The sequence below is a fragment of the Saimiri boliviensis genome, chromosome 5, assembly GCF_048565385.1.
Source record: "Saimiri boliviensis isolate mSaiBol1 chromosome 5, mSaiBol1.pri, whole genome shotgun sequence".
Classification (NCBI taxonomy): Eukaryota; Metazoa; Chordata; class Mammalia; order Primates; family Cebidae; genus Saimiri; species Saimiri boliviensis.
This window is the reverse complement of record NC_133453.1, coordinates 77,728,855-77,749,047: the sequence shown is the minus strand read 5'-3', so window position 1 is coordinate 77,749,047 and position 20,193 is coordinate 77,728,855. Positions and strand designations below refer to the sequence as shown.

Genomic DNA, 20,193 nt, shown 5'->3' with positions numbered 1-20,193 from the left:
TATGTTTCTTCAAAGAGGCAAGGATCTTGGATTTTGAACTATTTATGATTTATACGTTACATTTCATTGGAGATAATGTTTACTACACAAATAATTTCATTGCATTTTATTTTTTTGAACTAAGAGACTATAGAATTTATTGGATCAATTATTTATTGTAATATCATGCAGATCTAGGCACACTGTTTGTTACTACTTTAAACTTCTATTAAACATAAGAAGAGATGATAGAATTATAACTGTGAATCACAAATCTACATATAGATACAAGGTTTTCTGAGAGCCTGCTTTTTGTCTTATTTAAGAAATGGTTTGGTTTTCCCGAAAACCAGAATCTGAGTGGTTCTGAAGTGATTCTGTCACCATCTGTACAATCAGCCTTTATCTGAACACATACAATCTTTTTGAGGCATACGTAAGGGCAATAAAAACTTGGAAACATTTCTAATAAGATTCATATACCCAATTAAGTATTGTTGTAGAGTATGCTGTCAGAAGTGGTTTTCTAAGCCTAAGCTTATAACACCTCCTTATGACTCTGTTTTGCTTCCTCACACACTTTGCATAATTATGTGTGTTGAGAATTCTGAAAATATGTATAGACTTCACCAATTTAGAAATAAATCTTCTACCCAAAAGTGAAAAAAATATGAAAGACCTTTACTACTAAGATTCTCAATCTACTTATGAACTCTAAAACCTAACAAACTCTAGATATATAAACATTGAAATTAATAACCATAAATATAAATTGGACATTCTGTTTTAAATATGCAATAGAGATTTAAATTTTTGTGCAATAATACAGAGATTCAAAAGGATTTCAAAACTCAAAAAAGTAGAGGTGATACTATTAATTTTTAAAAATCTCTTGAGTAAAATCTATTATGCAAAATGATTGGCTTTTAAAAAATATTATAGAATAGAAATTAAATAGAGCAAAGATGTTTCCAGAAACTTGAAAACAGAACACATTTTCCTCCCTAATCATAATGGTAGAAGTAAGTCCCTGTTTCTTGTTTAATGTGTGCTGAAATTTCTTCAAAAACAGATTGATGCTTATGTAGGTAAGTCTGAAAGAGTCATAGAGAATAAAGTTTCTACTTCTTAATTGACTTATATCTTGAGTAGGCTACCTTGGCGATACTCTTGGGGTGAAATATTCAGACACTGTATTTCAAATGGGGTCTTCCCCATTTTATAGATTATGTTAATAAAATAGTATATTTCCTTTATCTTCTCCTTCCCTAGTCTACTATCTTTTGTTCATTCCTTTTTTAGTGATTTGTGATAATTTGTCAATCTCATCTCTAAATACACTAGTTTACTTTTTTGAATAATTATTTTCTTGGTATTCCACATTCTCTTCAGGGCTGACATGCAGGATGCTATGGATTCACTATGCATTTTTAATGCCACCATGCTGTGTTTAACTTTCACTTTTCATTAAGCATCAAAACTGTGAGAATTAAATGTCTCATTCTGGTGTTTCAATAAAAAGTGACAGTTACATTTGGCAAAACAACAGCAAAAATAATAGAAATATAATATCTACTTTGACATTAGTACCCTGAAAAGAGTATGGGTGGTAAAACACTCAAAATAAATATATCAAAAATATTCAAATAATTATTTGTACTAGGAAGATTTTCTAAAACTAAAAAGAAGACTTGTGTTAAGCGATCCAGAAGGCAAAATTTATCAGTACCTGTATTTATCATTTGGGTCATGTATTCAATTGCCTTTTGAGACATTGGGATTATGAACCTATTATAAAATATTATTGCCCCTGTGATAATTTTCATATTTTTGAAGATAATTTGAGATTATTAGTTTTCTTAAGTATAGTGTGTCTTTATTCTGCCCTATTCGTTACCAATAATTTTTAACTCTGTTCGTTTTCCTTCACATATCTTTTGTCTTTCCTAATCTGAATACTTTCCAGTTGTACCTTTTATTTAGGATCTCAAAAGGAGTTAAAGTGCAGAATGTCTCTAACTACTGTTCAAAGCCATAGGTCACTGAAGAACAGTTTTTTGGGAGGATGGGACATAAAGTTCACTCTTTAGGCCTGGGTAGATTCCAGCCTTTAAAGCAATGTACTCATACATATTGTGCATGGTATTTATTTATGGTTTTGGAAATCAGATTTATGACATTATATTTGCTCCTTTTACAAATGCTGTACTTTGAATTTTCAGATGCATGCTGCCTTTATGTATTTAGATATTTATATGTTTTATTGCTTTTTTAATACAATGGTCTCATAAATAAGATATCCAGAGTTTAAAGTTTGTCCCTCATAATGTTCTACCTTTGAAGAAAACTAAAGCTAGAATAATAATTCTTAAAATTGCTTGAGATGAAACACATTAAAATATTTGTGTATATTAAATAATTAAACATTGTTTAATAAATAGGATATTTTCCACTGTTCCAAGAAAATTGAGATGACATTACTGACACAACTGATGGTTCTGCCTGGAGGCTGTATTGTCATTACACTTTTGGAATGTCAAGACTAGATTTTAAGAGTGAACATAATTCTAGTATGATGTGTTAGAATTTATTTCTTATATGCATTAATTATTTTCAGGCATACTAATTTTTCTCCAGGTTTAACTGTGTGCATACTTTTCATGTTTTTGAAGTGTAGCTCACCTAATCAACATTTTCTAAATATTTAGCCCTCTTTCTTCATGTTTTCTATTCCCATGAATAAATGTATTGTTACACATGTATGTAACTTTGTCATTCATCTTTATATTTCTTTATTTTGCTCTGTCTTGTGTCTGTCTCTAACAGGCTCATCTCATCTCTGTACCTCCCTCATCTCCTACCCTTTGGGTACTCTAAATGCGTTGAAGGTTTCTGAGGTAGTGTAACCCAGCTTGGTCTCTAGGTTAATAGTAATGTCTTCATGTCTTCATCTCAGTTTCCTTCTAGTACACATGATTTACAGTGGATTAAGCAGTAGAAAGTAATGATACATTTATGCAGTATATTCTATTGATACGAATTTGGCCAAATATAAATTTAAAAGTTGCTATGCTGCTGTTTTATGATACATATGTGCATACTTAAAGAAGAGAATGATAGCTAAAGACAAATGAGTTAATATAATGCTCAACAGGATTTTTGAGAATATACCTTTTGTTTTCCAATAATGAGGTGTTCTAATAATACTGCCTACAGTTATGAAATAATACTTTTGATGTAATCTCATGTTCCTTCCCCACAACTTTATGATAAAGAAAATGACTTTGCCAGTTTCACAATATACTTAGTGAAAAAGTTATGTTGTAACAAGCAGAAAAACAGAGCTTCATTTTTCTAGTCAGTATTTACTTGAAATACTCTTAATTTTTTCCTATACTTCCCTCATATCTATTATAATTTGCCCTAGAAATATACATGGTCTAGAGTAACTTTTTATCTGACATATATGATTCCTACATGGAGGTCCAGAGGAAAAAAAAATAAATTCATATAACTCAAAGAAAAGGAATTCAAACGGGTGGTAACATGAATACTATATAATATGCATCTTAATTGATAAGATATCAAACAGATATTAGAAATTTTCATTTAAGGTGAGGAACTCTTGAGCTTAACAGGTCAGAAAAATGTATTTAGTAAATAGCAAATGATACTAGGTTTCTCAAATGTTTCTATTTACATTTAAATAATCACAGATACCAGTTAATCTTAGTGATACCCACTTTTTATTAGTTTTTAAATAACTTACTCTGAATATAATAAGATTACTGAATTAATGCCTTTTTTCATAGTGATCTCATACCTCAAAATTATGTGGGTATTATAACAGAAATAATTAAACATTGCAATGACATTCATTTATAGGAAATAATATGGGCAGTGATCAGTGGACAAAGGTAATATTAAAAAACAGGTAAAAAGCATTTGTAAGTGCTGTGGTATAGCACTTAAAAAATTACTGTGTACGATTAGCATTCATAAAGCTTCCACACATATATGAATGCTAAATCCTAACTTTATATTATTTTTTTTCTGTGAGGAGAAAATATTTTAGCAAATTCTTTGTAATTCTGTTAGGAAAATACTCACTTCTGGCTAAAAGTAAAATTATGTATCTAAAAATTTTCATTCTGTGAACCACTATTGCCTTAGACATCACCAAGGAAATAAGAGATGCCCTTCCAAAATCTGAATTTTTGATTCTTTTTATGTAATAGTTTTTCAGTTAATGAAATTATTTTTGAAATTTATTCCCATCATCTTCTTCTGAAAGGTGGCAATAACTGGCATAAACTAAAGAAAAATATATTTAAACAAAGATTACAATTGATCACAGACCTATAAAAAATTTTTAATTTATGAGGTTTCAGTTAGTTCTATGGACTATAATTTATGTGTGAATGTTAGTTATATATATACAGCAAATAAAATGTTAAGCTTTTAAAAAAACTTGTTTTTTCGAAATAACCCAATTCAAACTTGTTAGCTTAATTTTTAAATAGTATGTATACATTGTTCTATATACTACCAATACATTGTTCTATATACTATTTCATTTTTAGAAATAATAACAAGATTTGAAATACTATTTAAACTTTGCAGGACTTTTGATGTGAATAAATATATTTAATTATGAATAATTCCTCCATTTACTGCTACTATGAAATATGAAATATAAACAATTTGTGGTTTTTATATCATGGGCTAGTAGTTCTTATGCTTCTTATATTAACATACATTCTATAAACATATCTAAAATCTAGGACTAGCAAGTTTACTGTAATCTGATATGTCTCCTGCTAGTTAAACTCTCAGCTAGGTCATTATCAACATTACTTAAAATGTTTATAAAAAATAGTTTCTAAATCCCTTCTTCATTATCAACCATATAAGGTAATATTTTATAAAGTTGTTCTTATTTTAGAACAAGAATAGCATACAACAATAAATCTCAAAATGTTACTTATAATTATTACATATAATATTAATTATTAATTACTATAATTATTTACAAGGAGAAATACAACTGTCAGTGTTTTAAAGATACTTCCTGAGCTGAAGATAATTTATGAAATGGTCTTCTTAAAGTATACAAATGAAAACATAAGGTATTCAATTTCTTCAAATTTTAAGTTTCCATATATTTTCTATTCAATTCAAAATTTAATCTCTTCAAAGTTAATGATTTTGCACTGGTTTGACTTTTGTTTTGTACATGTTTGGTGATAGAACTAAATAATTGTTCTTCCATGTAGATTTATACCACATTAAATGAATAAGAAAGCAGATATATGTTTAATTTTTCCATGACTTGAATTTCACTACTCAATTTTACAGAATAGTCAATAAATTTAGTTTTAAATATATCTACTGTTCTAACTCATTAAAATATGGAGAATGATGTGAAACTGGTGATTGAAGACATCTGTTAGTAGCACAAATGCATTATGTAAAAGGTTTTTTAAAACTACAGTTATTATTTTGAGAATGGTAAATTGAAAGGCTGCTAATGAACAGTTCACAGTCATAGCTGCACATCGTGGTTAGAAATGGGAGAATGAACATAATTTATGTAGCTTTCTTACATTTATCTGAAGTTTATATATTTCCCTAGAATATGCTATAATCAGAAATTTGTGAACATGGTTTGAGGTGAACTTACTTTAAAAAGTCATTTTATTTTTATCTTCTCCAGATATATTCTTTTACATTGTTTAATGAAAGTAGTGAAATCTTTAAGTTCTAGAAGAATATTAATCCTATTACTTTTCTGGCATTATAACAACTTTAAATCATGAAATTATTCCTATTAATAAATGACCCCTGTTTGAGAGGCTTACTGATCCAAAAAGCAAAATTATAGTAATATTTGAAAGTAAATAATTAGTGTTTTTAGCTGCAGTTGGTAATTTCTAGGTAACAAAGAATAAATAGGGTTTCAGGAGACAATGTAAAGAAATGGGTTTTTGTGGGGGGGGGTTGCATTTACACTGGGAGTTTAGAGAAGTTCAGAAAGAGACTGAAGTAATGAGAAATGGCACTAAAGGTGAATTTAGAATAAAATTAGGATTTAGGTAGATAGAGAGAAGAGCCAGGCAGAGAGACTGCTTCTACCATCTACAATGGATGTGAATAAAAGCAGTATTTTGAGTCATTGAGTTATTATCATAAACATAGGCAAGGCTTCAAAGTTGGGTTGTCATTACTCATTCTACAGAAAAAGAACCAATAAAATGGGGAGAGGTTTAATTTTCGTTGCATTGCTAATTATGAACAAATTTCAGATGACTCACTGCAACAGTGTTTCGTATTTAGTGAATGATGGAATTTAACCTTTTCTGGTCATTGCCACACTCCCAGCGTTGCTATCCACTTAACTCTCATCATCTTCCCTATAATAGGGAAAAGAACTACAAAATAATTATGTTTTAGTTTAGTGTTAACCGAAAAGTAAAACAATTCAAGTTTTATCTTTTACATCACAGACAAATATCAGTATGCTTATGTAATAGAATAGTCAAGCATAAAATCACATCCTTGGGTTCATATTGTGTGAAATAAAGGTATTTCTAAAAGAACCCCCATATATAGAAAACTCTAAGATTTATGGCCAGATAAATGTTTTTCATTGGCTTTTTAGATGCAATAGAACCTAAAAATATCCGTGTCATTTTCTGATAAATATTTGTTCTTTTTAATACTTTACATTTTTAATTCTTCAGGCTGAGCTTAAATCTTAACAGATGTCTATCTTGTCTTTTAATGTATACCATTAATTTTGATTGAAATCAATGATGCTTCAAAATCCTGGTAACATTTATATATTTTTGTAGATAATCTTTACTGAAAAGAATCATTTGGAATTTTTGTCTGAAAATTGTTTTTTTGTTGCTGAATTCTCCCATTTCTACCTGCAACTGATAAATAAGAATTTTTGTATTAATATAGAACTATTTATATTGACCCTTCATGCTTACATCATAAATTCATTAAGAAACCTGTTAGTCTAGTTTAATTGAAGTGCATATTTCACTTAATATATCTAGAACTATGTAAGTAATTGGTTGTATTCTGTCACAACAATCTCTTTTAGCAGGTCAAGTTGTTTCTCCTCAGTCTGCTCCAGCCTGTGTTGAAAATAAAAATGATGTTAGCAGAGAAAACAGCACTGTTGACTTTAGCAAGGTGAGCTTTTCTCCCTCTCATGTAAGTTGCTAAATTACTACTAGAAATTACTACCCATTTTAAGAGGTGTTGACACAGTATTTTGCATGCACTTTTTTTGTTTCTTGTCAAAGTTTGATATTGTTACAGATAATGTCAGCATTAAGTCCACATGTAATATTTTGCTTATTAAAAAAAAACTGAACATGTGAGTTTTATGCATAGTATTCAGGTTTCAGCCACTTGGTATAATATTATCTCTTCCAATAAAAAGAATAACTGGGCTTCACGGGGAATTTAACAGAAGTTTAATCTATTGTTTAAAAACCTTGGCTAGTTTGTGTTCAAAATTACCTTTCCTCTATTTGTGGGAAAGCAAATCATAATATAAAACTTAATTGTTAATGTAATCAAGAAAAAGTCATTACCGTAAGGAAATCCTAGAAGGACATAGTAAAACCGAGCAGAGTTTTCAATAAAATCATATTAAGAACTGACTGTATTGAGGAATACATCTACATCTAATTGGGGACAACTGAAATGAAATCATTAACTTGAATGTATTCTCAGAAAATAATGAGTCAGTTACAATAATGTGATTTTGATTAGCAAATTCTTGACATTGTACAATTGCCGTTGCAAGCTATGGCAAAGTAACATTGAGTAGAAAAGACAAGTTTCTAGCCGGGTGTGGTGGCGCGTGCCTGTGGTTCCAGCTACTTGGAAGGCTAAGGTGGGAGGATTGCTTGAGCCCAGGAGGCAGAGGTTGCAGTGAGCCAAGTTCATGCCACTGCAGCCTGGATGACAGAGTGAGACCCCATCTCAAAAAAAAAAAAAAAAAAAAAAAAAGACAAGGCAAAAAAGAAGGAGTTTCAATACTTGGTGAAAATAAGGCAGGTTAACAATTCTGTTTATCTGAGTGGCTGAAATAGAAGTAACTCAGGGTAATATTTTAATAAAGCCCTTAGCACTCGAAATAATTGTAGTAGTGGGAGGAGGTGGGAATGGGTGGCATCAGTGGAGGAAGTAGCCTGAATCAAGGTTCTGAAAAGATTAATAGTGATCAGCTACTTGGACCTGTTTCAGAATCCCTCTGACAATGCCTAAATGATCTAGGTCTAGTTGTGTGCATGCTCTCCCTCTGGTGCCTGGTGGAGTCTCCGTGGGAGCATGGTGTACCAGCTTAAGTCTGTTAATTATGCGTGCAGGGACTGGGAGGCCAACAAAAGGGGCATACTAGTCCATGTGGGATGAAACAAAGACATGAAAAAGGACCTCCACACCAGCAAGAGAGAGAGGTGAGGGCATACTCGGGCTATATTTCTACAGTGGTTCAAAGCTCATTTCACTGTGTGGAGGCATGTGGTTCAAACATTAAGCCAGTTCAAATGTATTCCATCTACCACTCTAAGAACTATCTTTCTAAAGCATTGCATCTTCATTCATCTGCAAGTTGGAAAAAAGTTGTCACAATCTGCCATACATTTAATTTCTGATATTCTTAATTTGAAATGATCTTAAAAGTAGTAATGTAACAAGCTGCATATTTATGTATGTACACATTAACAGTATAAAGAAGGCATATTTAACATCCTCAGAAACAATCCTTATAAATCACATAGCTCCTCCTTTCAAATAAATTGTGATTTAACTTGTTAAAAACAATATAACCTTTATATACTGAATTTTATATCCCCACATCATTTTGCTATTGGTTGTGTGACCTATCTTTGCAGCCTTCAAAAATACTTTATAACATATTAAAGAAAATGAAGATTGCCAATTGTAGGCAGTAGTCTCGTCTTCTGGTTCCCCCAAACAATTAAAACTATGGAAGAGTCAAAAGTCAATTTCCTTTGTTTTAATCCTTTTCTTTCTCATCACATTTTCGATCACTGGCCCATTTCATTTTTTTTAATAGGCAAGTTAAATTTCTAGAACCCTCTACTTAGTGTCAGCTTCCTATATTCCTCAATTTCTTGTTCATAGCATGGCACACTAGAAAGAACATGGCTTTTGAGAAACAGTATGAGATCTTCAATCCCAACTCTGGCATTATAAACTGTCTGATCTTAGAGAAGTTCTCAAAAGTTCAGCCTTCTCATTTGTAAAGTAAGAAAACTACAATTTCATTGTGAAGATTTAATGAGATAACATATAGAGAGATCCTGACACAGTGCTAGGCATATAGCAGGTACTTAATAAAAGGGTTACGCTTACTGTTGTTATCATTAGTAGTAGAGATGGTAGTGTCAGAAATTAAATATTTTGGTCTCTACTGGATCTTTAGTGTCTTAAATAGTACTTGGTATATATTTGTTGAATGAATCCTTTAAGATTCAAAATAATGTGAGCCTAGTTTTGGAATTTAAAAAAGACAGTAAGATTTTTGACTTTAAAGCCTGAGAGGGCAGAAAACGAGGGTTTAAAAAGAGCAATTGTGATCTATCATTATGGAAACAAATTTTAGTGCCAGATTTTGCAGGTGCATGAGTTGATTTTTTTTAGCCTATGATTTTAGTTTAGCATTGAATTTATCAAAATTTGTCTAGTTTCCAGGTTAGTTTACTATTTTAGTATTTTAAGTCTTAATATGCAGATTCAGAACCCCAGAATCTTAATATACAAATTCCAAACATTTTGTGGTGTTAAGAGAAAAAAGGTCTTTATTCATCATATATGATTTGATCATATTTATTCCATCTACATTTAACCTACATATTTATAAGCCTTCCAGTGGATAGACCTATCAAACTTACTTAAGGAATGATTTAGAAAAATATCCTGAATTGCCAGGTTTTATTTTCCCATAATACTTTTAAAAAGCAGATGTGTCAAAACAGTTTGTCTTTTTCAAACTGACAGTAGAACGTGATTTTTATGTTGGTGGTGTTTTCTTTTACTTCAAATGACCCAGAGAAGGCTTCACATAATTTTTTACATAGAAAGAACTTTCTTCTGCATTTAGGTTTAGTGTAAGAAACATATTACAAAGAGTTTTATTATTTAATCCTCGAACTGTAGGGAACCTTAGACATCTCATTTAGTCAGCAACAAAGCTGAATCCCAGAGCAATTAAGAGAGCTGCTCAAGATCACTGGCAAGTTAGTGTCAAGACAACATTTCTCCCCAGAGAATCCCTATGAATATTCTTGTACTTTCTATAATTTTCTGAAGACTTAAACTTTCTTCTTAAATTTCTATCTGTTTTTCCTTTAATTTTTAGTGTGCAGTTTGCCCAAACACTTCCAATTTTACCTTGGTCTGCTATCTAATTTTGTTCCCTGTTCCCCTAGAAATGTACTGTTTCTCATCCACAGCTTAAGTATCAAAGGCCTAGAATAAAGAAATCTTTCCATTTTAAGCATAAAGGTGAGGTCTGGAGAGCCCAGAAGCATGAGTGTAAATACGGACCCAGAATAGTATAGCTTGATTTCTTCAAGATCCTGTTCAGAAGACCAGAAGCTTCCAGGATTTTTTCTTGTCCATTCCAAGTGTTTGCATTCACTTGACAGTTGTCTTAGGGATGTAGTTCAACCTACATTCCCTAGAGCTGCATTAGGTATTTATAATTTTATAAGACATTACATTCAGGTCTTTAAACATAATACTTTGTTATATTAAAAGTTGCTTAAGGGGCCAAGGGCATGGTGGCTCACACCTGTAATCCTAGCATTTTGGGAGGCCAAGACAGGAGGATCACTTGAACTCAGGAGTTAGAGATCAACCTAGGTAACATAGTGAGACCTCATCTATACAAAATCTAGAAAAAATTAGCCAGGCATGGTGGCACACCTGTAGTCCCAGATACTCAGAAGGCTGAACTGGGAGATCAGGGTGGCTTGAGCCAGGAAGTTTGAGACTCCAGTGAGCTGGGATCGCACTGCTGCACTCCACTATGGGTGACAGAGTGAGACCCTGTCTCAAAAAATAATCAAACAAAAAAAGGTAGTTGATTTGTCAAATATGTTTCTTCATGAAGTATATAGTACACCAACACAAAATGTAAGGTTGCTCCAGGAATAATATATAATTATATAGACTATAGAATAATATAATTAGATAATACATAGTCGATTACTTCCCAAAGTATATGACTACTCCAAGAACAATATAATGTAATGAGTATAATATAATGGCTACCCCAGATATGTGTTATAGAACTATAACTTACTCCATTTGAAATCAAAAGATGAATTTGCTTATCCTGAAATTAAATGCTGTATATTTTAATGCATTTTTCTAAATAAAAGGTTATTGATGACACATTAAGTATTATGTAAATTTAAAAATCATGTGTAATGACCATTTATTTCCTTTTACAAAATTTAACTATTTTAACACACTATGTACTTCTTGATGTAATTAAATTTCATATTAAAACAATTATTTCTATAATCGTCATCTGCCTGAGGCACAGAGTTTAGTAGTTAAGACAATGGCATTTGTCAAGTGATAAATGAGTTTATAGAGTTTTTAAGGTGGAATTTAAATGTCAGGTATTATCAGTATAATGCATATTATCAATTTTGGATTTTTTTAAAAGATGTTTCCTCATTTTAAATATTGTTTTTGGTATTTATATTGTATCATTGTTCTTTCCATTGAGAGAGAAAACTTAACTGTTTATTCTTTTAGAAACTGAAAAGATTATGAAAATTTATTATGTTTTCCTCAAAGGGCTAACAGTATATGGCAAATCTTTTATTCCCTCCTTTGGAATTTTTGAATTACAATGAAAATATAAAGCTTTACTAATTTAAATCATTTAAAATGTGTACATTTCTCCTAGCTAGATAAATACCTACAAAAATACCACAATAAATTTCATGAAATTTAACCTTACTTATTATAGTAAATAAGTACTTTTGCTATCTGTAAACTAAAAGATCAGATTCCACAAAAGCAAAATATTTGCTATGTAATCCAGTGTACATGAATTGTGAATTTACAAATTTATATTTGGGAGTATTTTTGTAGCTTAAAAACTTTGGATGCATAATATTTGTTATATATTTTATAGGCAATTTTTCTTTGTTAAATCATTCTTCCTTTTCTTTAAAATAAAATATTGGCTCTATTTGATATTTTTGATGGAGTACCACAGAATATTTTTATATTTAATCCTTGTGAAAGAATGTATGCTTCATATGGTAGGTTATATATTTTGTGGTATCCTTATTTTTTGGAAAGATTTATTAGTTATAAAACTTCCAAATAGCTGTGCTAAGGTCTTGATTTCAGAAAGCAACGTATTTAATGTAGTCACTAAAGTATTACTATATATTTTTTCATTTTAAGTTTTTGGGGAAAATATTCTCAAATCATTAAACCTGCAAAAGAACTATCTGGGCTTCAAAAAAAAAAAAAAAAAAATCTTCTCAGCTTCACTCATATTAGCCAGAGCTCTTTCCTCTCTCTCTTGGCTATTCTCACTTTGATCTTTTGCCCTCATTATATTAACATCAGAGCATAAGATCAATTACTAGAGCAGATAAATTCTTACTCCCCTAAAAACAGCGTTACATAAAAAGCAACTCAAGTGAATTAGAAACAAAACATAGATCTTGCACAGTTTACATTAAAGTCACTGCTTGTCTTCCACTGAGGCCCTGCCAATAAAAATTGATATTTATTGTTAAGGATATTTTGCATTCATTTTTAGACTTCATCCTTTATTCTGAGCATTTCTTCTTGCTAATGATCACTTTTGCTTTGTGTATATTCATTTCAATCACAAACATCTCATGTCAGAAATTCAACTATAGTTCTTCAGTAACTCCAAATGTTAATATTTTATTCTGATTTTTTCTACTCTGTCATATCTAAATTCTCAGATGAAAAACTAATATCGAATAATTACAAGGCCAAGTATATAATGTGAATAATGTAGAACAACTAGAAAAGAGAGGAGGTTAAAGTCATAATTTATACTGTAAAGAGAAACGATTATATTTCTTTTGAAATAAGCATATTTGAATATTAATTAAAATGTGTTATGTACAAAAATTAAGTAATACAGTATAAAAATATTAACTCTATTGGCAAATGCTAATTAAATTATGGTTAAAGAGTAGTTATTTAACTGAACTCACATACTTTTCCCTGTCTAACATTTCAAGATCGTTGACGCTGGAGAAACTTATTTTAAAAACAATAAATAGAAGAACTAGAGTACTCAGCTTATTGATGATAAGTTAAAATAATCCACAATTTAAAAAAAAGTTTTTTATGGAAAAAGGGCAAATGAGATACACACAGATGAACAAACTGTGTATATTTATTTAAACTATATTTATTCATGGATTCCTATATGTGAAGCACTGTGCAAGAATGTGATTTGCCAGATTTTTCCAGTTTTGATTTATCGTATTTGCCTGGTGATGCTTGCAGGTTGATCTGCATTTTATGAAAAAGATTCCTCCAGGTGCTGAAGCATCAAACATCTTAGTGGGAGAACTGGACTTCTTGGATCGAACTGTAGTTGCATTTGTCAGGTTGTCTCCAGCTGTACTGCTTCAAGGATTGGCTGAAGTACCAATCCCAACCAGGTAAAAGTATAAAAGCATCGTTTGTATTTTTCTTAAACCATTTTTTTTTGTGGAAAGAAAATGAGGATTAAATATAATTTTCTGTTAGAAGTTTGACTAGAAACTAACATGAAATTCACAAAACTAATATTAAATTTTGTTTGTGGAGGAGGGGAAAGGTGCTTTAAAAATTATTCTATTCTTTTCTCCCTTTTCTCAAACTTTTGTTTCATTTTAAGCATATTACTCATCTCAAGGTACTCTGAAAGCATACGAATTCTTTTTCTTTTTTACATTTTTGGTAAAAGAAGTGGTAACATGTTAAGTCTTTTTCTTAAAGATTGCATTAAATTGTCTGCTAAAGAAAGAAAGGATTCTGTACATGAGTATGGTCCAATTCAAAAAGAACAGTTACTAAGGTTTGCTTACACTTGAATAAGGCTTCAAGATGCACGTAAGTGCCATAGTTAGGATAGCCCCTCCCCTGTCAAATATATGTTTCAATGCTAGGAACAGTGGGCTTCCCACCCACAGGATCTGTAGAATCACTGATGGAAGTATTATTGCAGTATGGTTGAATCTGAGTTAAAATACAAATTTAATTTGATGATCTGAACTTGTTTTTCATTTAACAATAAACTAACAACTTAGGCATAATACAAACTGAATTATGCTGTTTATCAGTTTATAGAATAAGGCTGTCCATGACTAAAACTATAAAAAAAAAAAAGAAAGAAAGGAAAACAGAATATTGACTTTAGCACATTAGGTTCCTAGCAATTTACCCAGGAGCCTTGTTTTCTTCCATTCTCTTACCATCAGTGTGATTCCAAAATGCAGATAGCCTTTTACTTTAGTCCTATTCCCACAGCAAAACATGTCTATTTAGGGCCCTGTTCCCATATGGCTGGTGCCCTTTGTTTGATGCTACAGCTATCTCAAATGCTGTTAGCATGCCTCCTCTTACAAACATTGAATGCCTTAGCCAAGTTGCCTTGATGAAAAATTCAGGTGCTGGGTTAACTGTAGAATTATATGTCCTCTGTGGATCTTTGGCTTTAACTCACAATACAGCAGATTACATAACTCCATGTTTTGATTATGGATAAAATATTCTACAACTATGGAATAGCATAGGCAGGAGAGGTCTCATTGTGTAAGAGCTCAGCTGACTAGAACAATATTCAGTGTTTAAGTACCTATGTCTGTCTATGGTTTGAGGGAGGAATCTAGTTACTATTCAGGTTATAGAAAGAACTTTTTAGTTATCCTGTTTGAGGGTTACTGAGAGCTCTGATACACATCAACTTTTATGTACAAAAGGAAAGGATGAACTGAGCATATTAAAATGGCATCTGACTGTGTGATTCAGGCTGTTTTTTTCTATGGACAAACTGTAACCTATCCAGGGTTTCTGGGAATCTGGGATTCATATCTAAGATGTCAAACTTACTAATTGTAGAGGTACTATTTTAGCAGTTTCAAATTTCTTTTCAGTCCTCCAAGCAGTGCATTTGTGTTCCACAACTTAGGAAGGTGTCTGGTAAACTATGAGCAAAAGATGGCTATTTATGACAATGATAGTACTTGTATTTCAAAAGGAGGAAAAGAAAAATTTCTATGAGTAGAAAAAAGCCATAATGCAATTATATACCCTTACTTTGAAAACTGTCAGGTTTAAGTGACCTTATTTCATACTGAGATAGCAAAATATTTGTAGAGAACAATGGAGAAAAAAAATTAGGGTACTGCAAAGCAACTGTATGAGAAGATATTTAAAGACAAGACTAGTTAGGAAAGGTGAAAAATGGAAGATTAGTTGGACAAACAGAATAAAGAAAGCCACTCAGGGTTTCTAATTATCCTTTTTTTTTTTTTTTTTAAGACAAAAGGGCATCCTATTAATACAATGGCAACACATAGTAGAAATGTCAGAAAATAATCTTTTAGAACTAAAAATAGCCTGTGGAATGGAAACCTGAAAAACAGCAAGATGTGCATAGGAAGTTTCTTTAAAAAAATTACAGTTGATAAAGCACTTGCCACCACATTAAACCATCCCTGTTTTTAATGTATACTGGACATTTCTACATAGTAGAAATTGGCTTGGGTTCAATTGTAACTGAAACCACACACATATTGTCACATCCCCTAAAATTGTGTAATATTTGTCTCATGTAAAAACATGTAAAATCTCTAAAGATTATAACTAAATGAGGAGTAGAATTACAGTAACTATTTTAGTACACTTTGTAAAGCCATTAGTATTCATACTTAATAGCATAAATCATTTAACAAATTAATACAACAGAATGATATGGCAGAATATAGGATATTCTTTAATTTTCACAATTCCCCAAAGGATTGACCTTCTCAGAGACAGGGCAATTACCAATCTGCTAAAGTTAGAGTATCAATTGATTTCTTTAAAAGTACCATTTGTGATGATGAATTTGCCAAATGTTCAACCTAATTTAGATGGAATATTATAGTGCAGATGCTATTTTTATTCCTTAGCATTATAAATAATAGATCATTAACTCCCCATTTTCTTCCACCTCACTGATCTTTGATTCCTGACAATTATTTTATATAATGAAAATTGTACATCCACCTACTGTTTTCGACTGTATATTTCTCTGTTTTGTTCTTGTGTTATCTTTCCTCCCTTTGAACTGTTCTCTATTTTGCAAACAAGCGAGTTTTCTTCCTTCCCATTTAGAAAGGTCTAATAAGATTTTACTTTTCCCACTCTCTTTCTGTAAGGATCATAGAATCCTTAAATTTCCAGTAATAACTGTACAGGCTCTACAGATAACTAAATGGAGAAACATTGTGATTAAAAAAAAAAAATAGCATGCATTCCCATTGCTTGAACACCTTAAACGTAAGAGTCCATCATTATAGATTTTTTTCAAAATAATAATGAACTGTGAAAATCCATGAAAGTATTTCACATCAAAATCATCATTTTCAGTAATTTCTTTGAGATGAGTGATTCTGTATTATTAAAATTATTTTTATGTTTCTACCTTAAAACTTTTTTCTTCTTAATTACAGATTTTTGTTCATTCTCCTGGGACCCCTGGGAAAGGGTCAACAGTACCATGAGATTGGCAGATCAATTGCAACCCTAATGACAGATGAGGTATTTATTCAAGTTCATTGGGAGCATTTTCCCCAACTAGGTCTACCTAAAGCTTTTGGAGGTCCTGTTTTCGTGACAGTTTGTTGTGAATCAGATTTCTCTGTATTGAATGCCATTCTCCCATGCTTCCATTATATAATTTCCTTTAGAAAAATGTTTTCCAAAGTGATAATAAATTAATACACATGAATGTAATATTTTAAAACTTCATAGTCTAAAGAAATTTTTTCAGTGACACTTAGAATGTATTATTAATATTCCCTTTGTGGTATATATGCTGCCAAAATAAGCACCATTGTTAATATCATTGGAAATCTTGTTTTAGGTAAATAATTTCAAAGTTTAAAGAAAAAACAATAGCAGTTTATCTAAATAGAATACATGACACCAAAATGCATGCAGTATCTACTCTCTACAGTTGTCTGAATATAGATGTTTTTGAACTGGGAGTTTGGGAACTATTTGAGAAGTTGCAAATAGATTTCAAAGGGCTTGTGATTTCTGAAATGTAGCACATAACTTTTTCTATGTAAAAGTTTTGTTATGTAGATTTTTTTATACTGGAAAAACTTTCACCAGCTTTTCAAAGAGGTGTATGTCTCAAAAATGTAAGATCTTTAAAATAAGAACATAAAAAGTAGTATCAAACCACTATTCTCTTTGACTTGGATTCTCCAACACATTATGGAAATTCGTTCTGTTAACGGGAAGAACAGATGCAGTAGATCACAGAAGGGGCATTAAATCAAAATTCAGTGTAAGTGAACAAATAGGATTATATACTTTCTAGATTTCATCTAAATAATTTAATAATGTATTTATTGAAATACATGGCTGCACATATTTGAAAATTCTGTAAAAAGAATCAATTAGTATTGTGCATTACTTTTTCTAAGTTTACAAAAGCTAAAATTTGAACTTGCTTTGGGGGTTCAATATTATAAATTATTCTATCTGTCCAAATTATGTTTTATAGTCATATGAATTAGTTTTTGATATTTATACATAGGAAAGCAAAAGCTAGAAGAAAAACATTGTTTTCCCTCAGTTTTCAAAAAGAACCAACTTAATGAGTATATTAGTTTACAATGACTGCCATAACAAATTACCACAAATTGGGCGGCTTAAATGACAGTAATTTGTTTTCCCACATTTTTGAGGCTGGAAGTCTGAAGTCAAGGTGTCAGCAGGGCCACACTCCTTTTGAAGTCTCTAGGGGAGGATCCTTCCTTGTCTCTTTGATATTCTGGTGGCTCTTGGTCTTCTCTGGCTTTTGGCAACAGAACTTTGATCTCTGTCTCCATATTCACATGGTCTTCTCCTAGCTGTCTCTGTGTGTCTTCTCATTTTTTTGTTATGAAGACAGATAGTTGTCATTGGATTTATGGCCCATCCTAAATTCATCTAAATCATTGGATTCAGGGCCCATCCTAATTTAGTATAATTTCATCTTGAGATATTTACCTTACATACATCTGCAGAAAATCCTTATTTCAAATAAGGCCACATTCAGAGGCTCCAGGGTTGATGTGTATTTTGGGATGACATTATTCAATCCACTGTACTGAAAAACTTACTCTATTCAGGAAATTTCTGAGAAGACAGGAGGATGAAAAAAAAAATAGCTTAATGAGGACCACACAACTGAGCTAGCAGAACTCTCTTTGAGAAAACACTCACAGTATAAAAGCTCTTAGTACTTCCATATTTATTAGTATTTTGCATTTTTTACAGTATTGCAAAATAAATGATGCTGTGATTGGTATTCTACAATTTAATCTTTCCCCACCTAAGAAATTAGGGCATTATTTTAAGGTTTCGGTGGGGCATGAGACATGTGATAATGTGAGAGGATCCTACTATGTCATGGGAGTACATGTATAACAATGTAGCTCTCTTCTTTTCATCCTCTACTTCCTCAATTGGGAATCAAAATGTTTCTCAACAGAAAGATGTCAGCTGCAAAGTTTTCTTGACTAATCAATCAAGTGGACATAGAACAGGGAAACATCCATGTTCTATAAATTACAGATTTAGGATGAGAACAGAGAAGGGACTCCCATCTATTTCTTTGATTAGTAAGAGCTACCTAACTTGAGAATAAGTATCAATCATATAATAAAGACTGAAATGTGAGCATAAGCATCAGTCATCTAATAAAAACATATTTTTTCAATTATTTAGGCTTGAAAGTTTTAGAGCGCAGCTTAAAAGGTAATTTGTAACTCTTTGTAGATTATAGGATAGAGAAGCAGAAACTCAACCGGAAAGTTACTCTAGAAGATAAGAGCTATTAGCTATAATAGGACATGTCAATTATAGTAGGACATTGATTGAATATCAAATAATGTTTAAATTTTTTTTTATTGCATTTTAGGTTTTGGGGTACATGTGATGAACATGCAAGATTGTTGCATAGGTACACACATAGCAGTGTGGTTTGCTGCCTTCCGTCCCCTCACCTATATCTGTCATTTCTCCCCATGCTATCTCTTCCCACCTCTCCACCCCCCCGGCCCCTCCCCCATTTCCCCCCAACGGACCCCAGTGTGTAGTGCTCCCCTCCCTGTGTCCATATGTTCTCATTGTTCAACACCCTCCTATGAGTGAGAATATATGGTGTTTGATTTTCTGCTCTTGTGTCAGTTTGCTGAGAATGATGGTTTCCAGGTTCATCCATGTCCCTACAAAGGACGTGAACTCATCGTTTTTGATGGCTGCGTAATATTCCGTGGTGTATATGTACCACATTTTCCCTATCCAGTCTATCATCGTTGGGCATTTGGGTTGGTTCCAGGTCTTTGCTATTGTAAACAGTGCTGCAATGAACATTCGTGTGCACGTGTCCTTGTAGTAGAATGATTTATAATCCTTTGGATATATACCCAGTAATGGGATTGCTGGGTCAAATGGGATTTCTATTTTTAGGTCCTTGAGGAATCGCCACACTGTCTTCCACAATGGTTGAATTAATTTACATTCCCACCAACAGTGTAAAAGTGTTCCTATTTCTCCACATCCTCTCCAGCATCTGTTGTTTCCCGATTTTTTAATGATCGCCATTCTAACTGGTGTGAGATGGTATCTCAATGTGGTTTTGATTTGCATTTCTCTGATGACCAGTGATGATGAGCATTTTTTCACATGTTTGTTGGCCTCCTGTATGTCTTCTTTTGTAAAGTATCTGTTCATATCCTTCGCCCATTTTTGAATGGGCTTGTTTTTTTCTTGTAGATCTGCTTTAGTTCTTTGTAAATTCTAGATGTCAGCCCCTTGTCAGATGGGTAGGCTGCAACAATTTTTTCCCATTCTGTTGGTTGCCGATTCACTCTACTGACTGTTTCTTTTGCC

The 20,193-nt window shown here is 31.9% G+C and overlaps 1 protein-coding gene across 10 annotated transcripts in view; it reads left to right on the top strand.

The window, feature by feature from the left end:
- SLC4A10 (solute carrier family 4 member 10) overlaps window positions 1-20,193 on the top strand; it is a 374,879-nt gene that overhangs the window by 250,720 nt on the left and 103,966 nt on the right. For 3 of the 10 annotated variants that reach the window (XM_074399589.1, XM_039469956.2, XM_003921933.3), the window contains 4 exons: window positions 7,094-7,185; window positions 8,373-8,462; window positions 13,558-13,715; window positions 16,755-16,842. In XM_074399589.1, the coding sequence (XP_074255690.1) occupies window positions 7,094-7,185; window positions 8,373-8,462; window positions 13,558-13,715; window positions 16,755-16,842 (428 nt within the window). The remainder of the gene's footprint in view (window positions 1-7,093; window positions 7,186-8,372; window positions 8,463-13,557; window positions 13,716-16,754; window positions 16,843-20,193) is intronic. The other 7 variants (XM_003921935.4, XM_003921934.3, XM_074399590.1 and 4 more) reach the window with 3 other exon arrangements.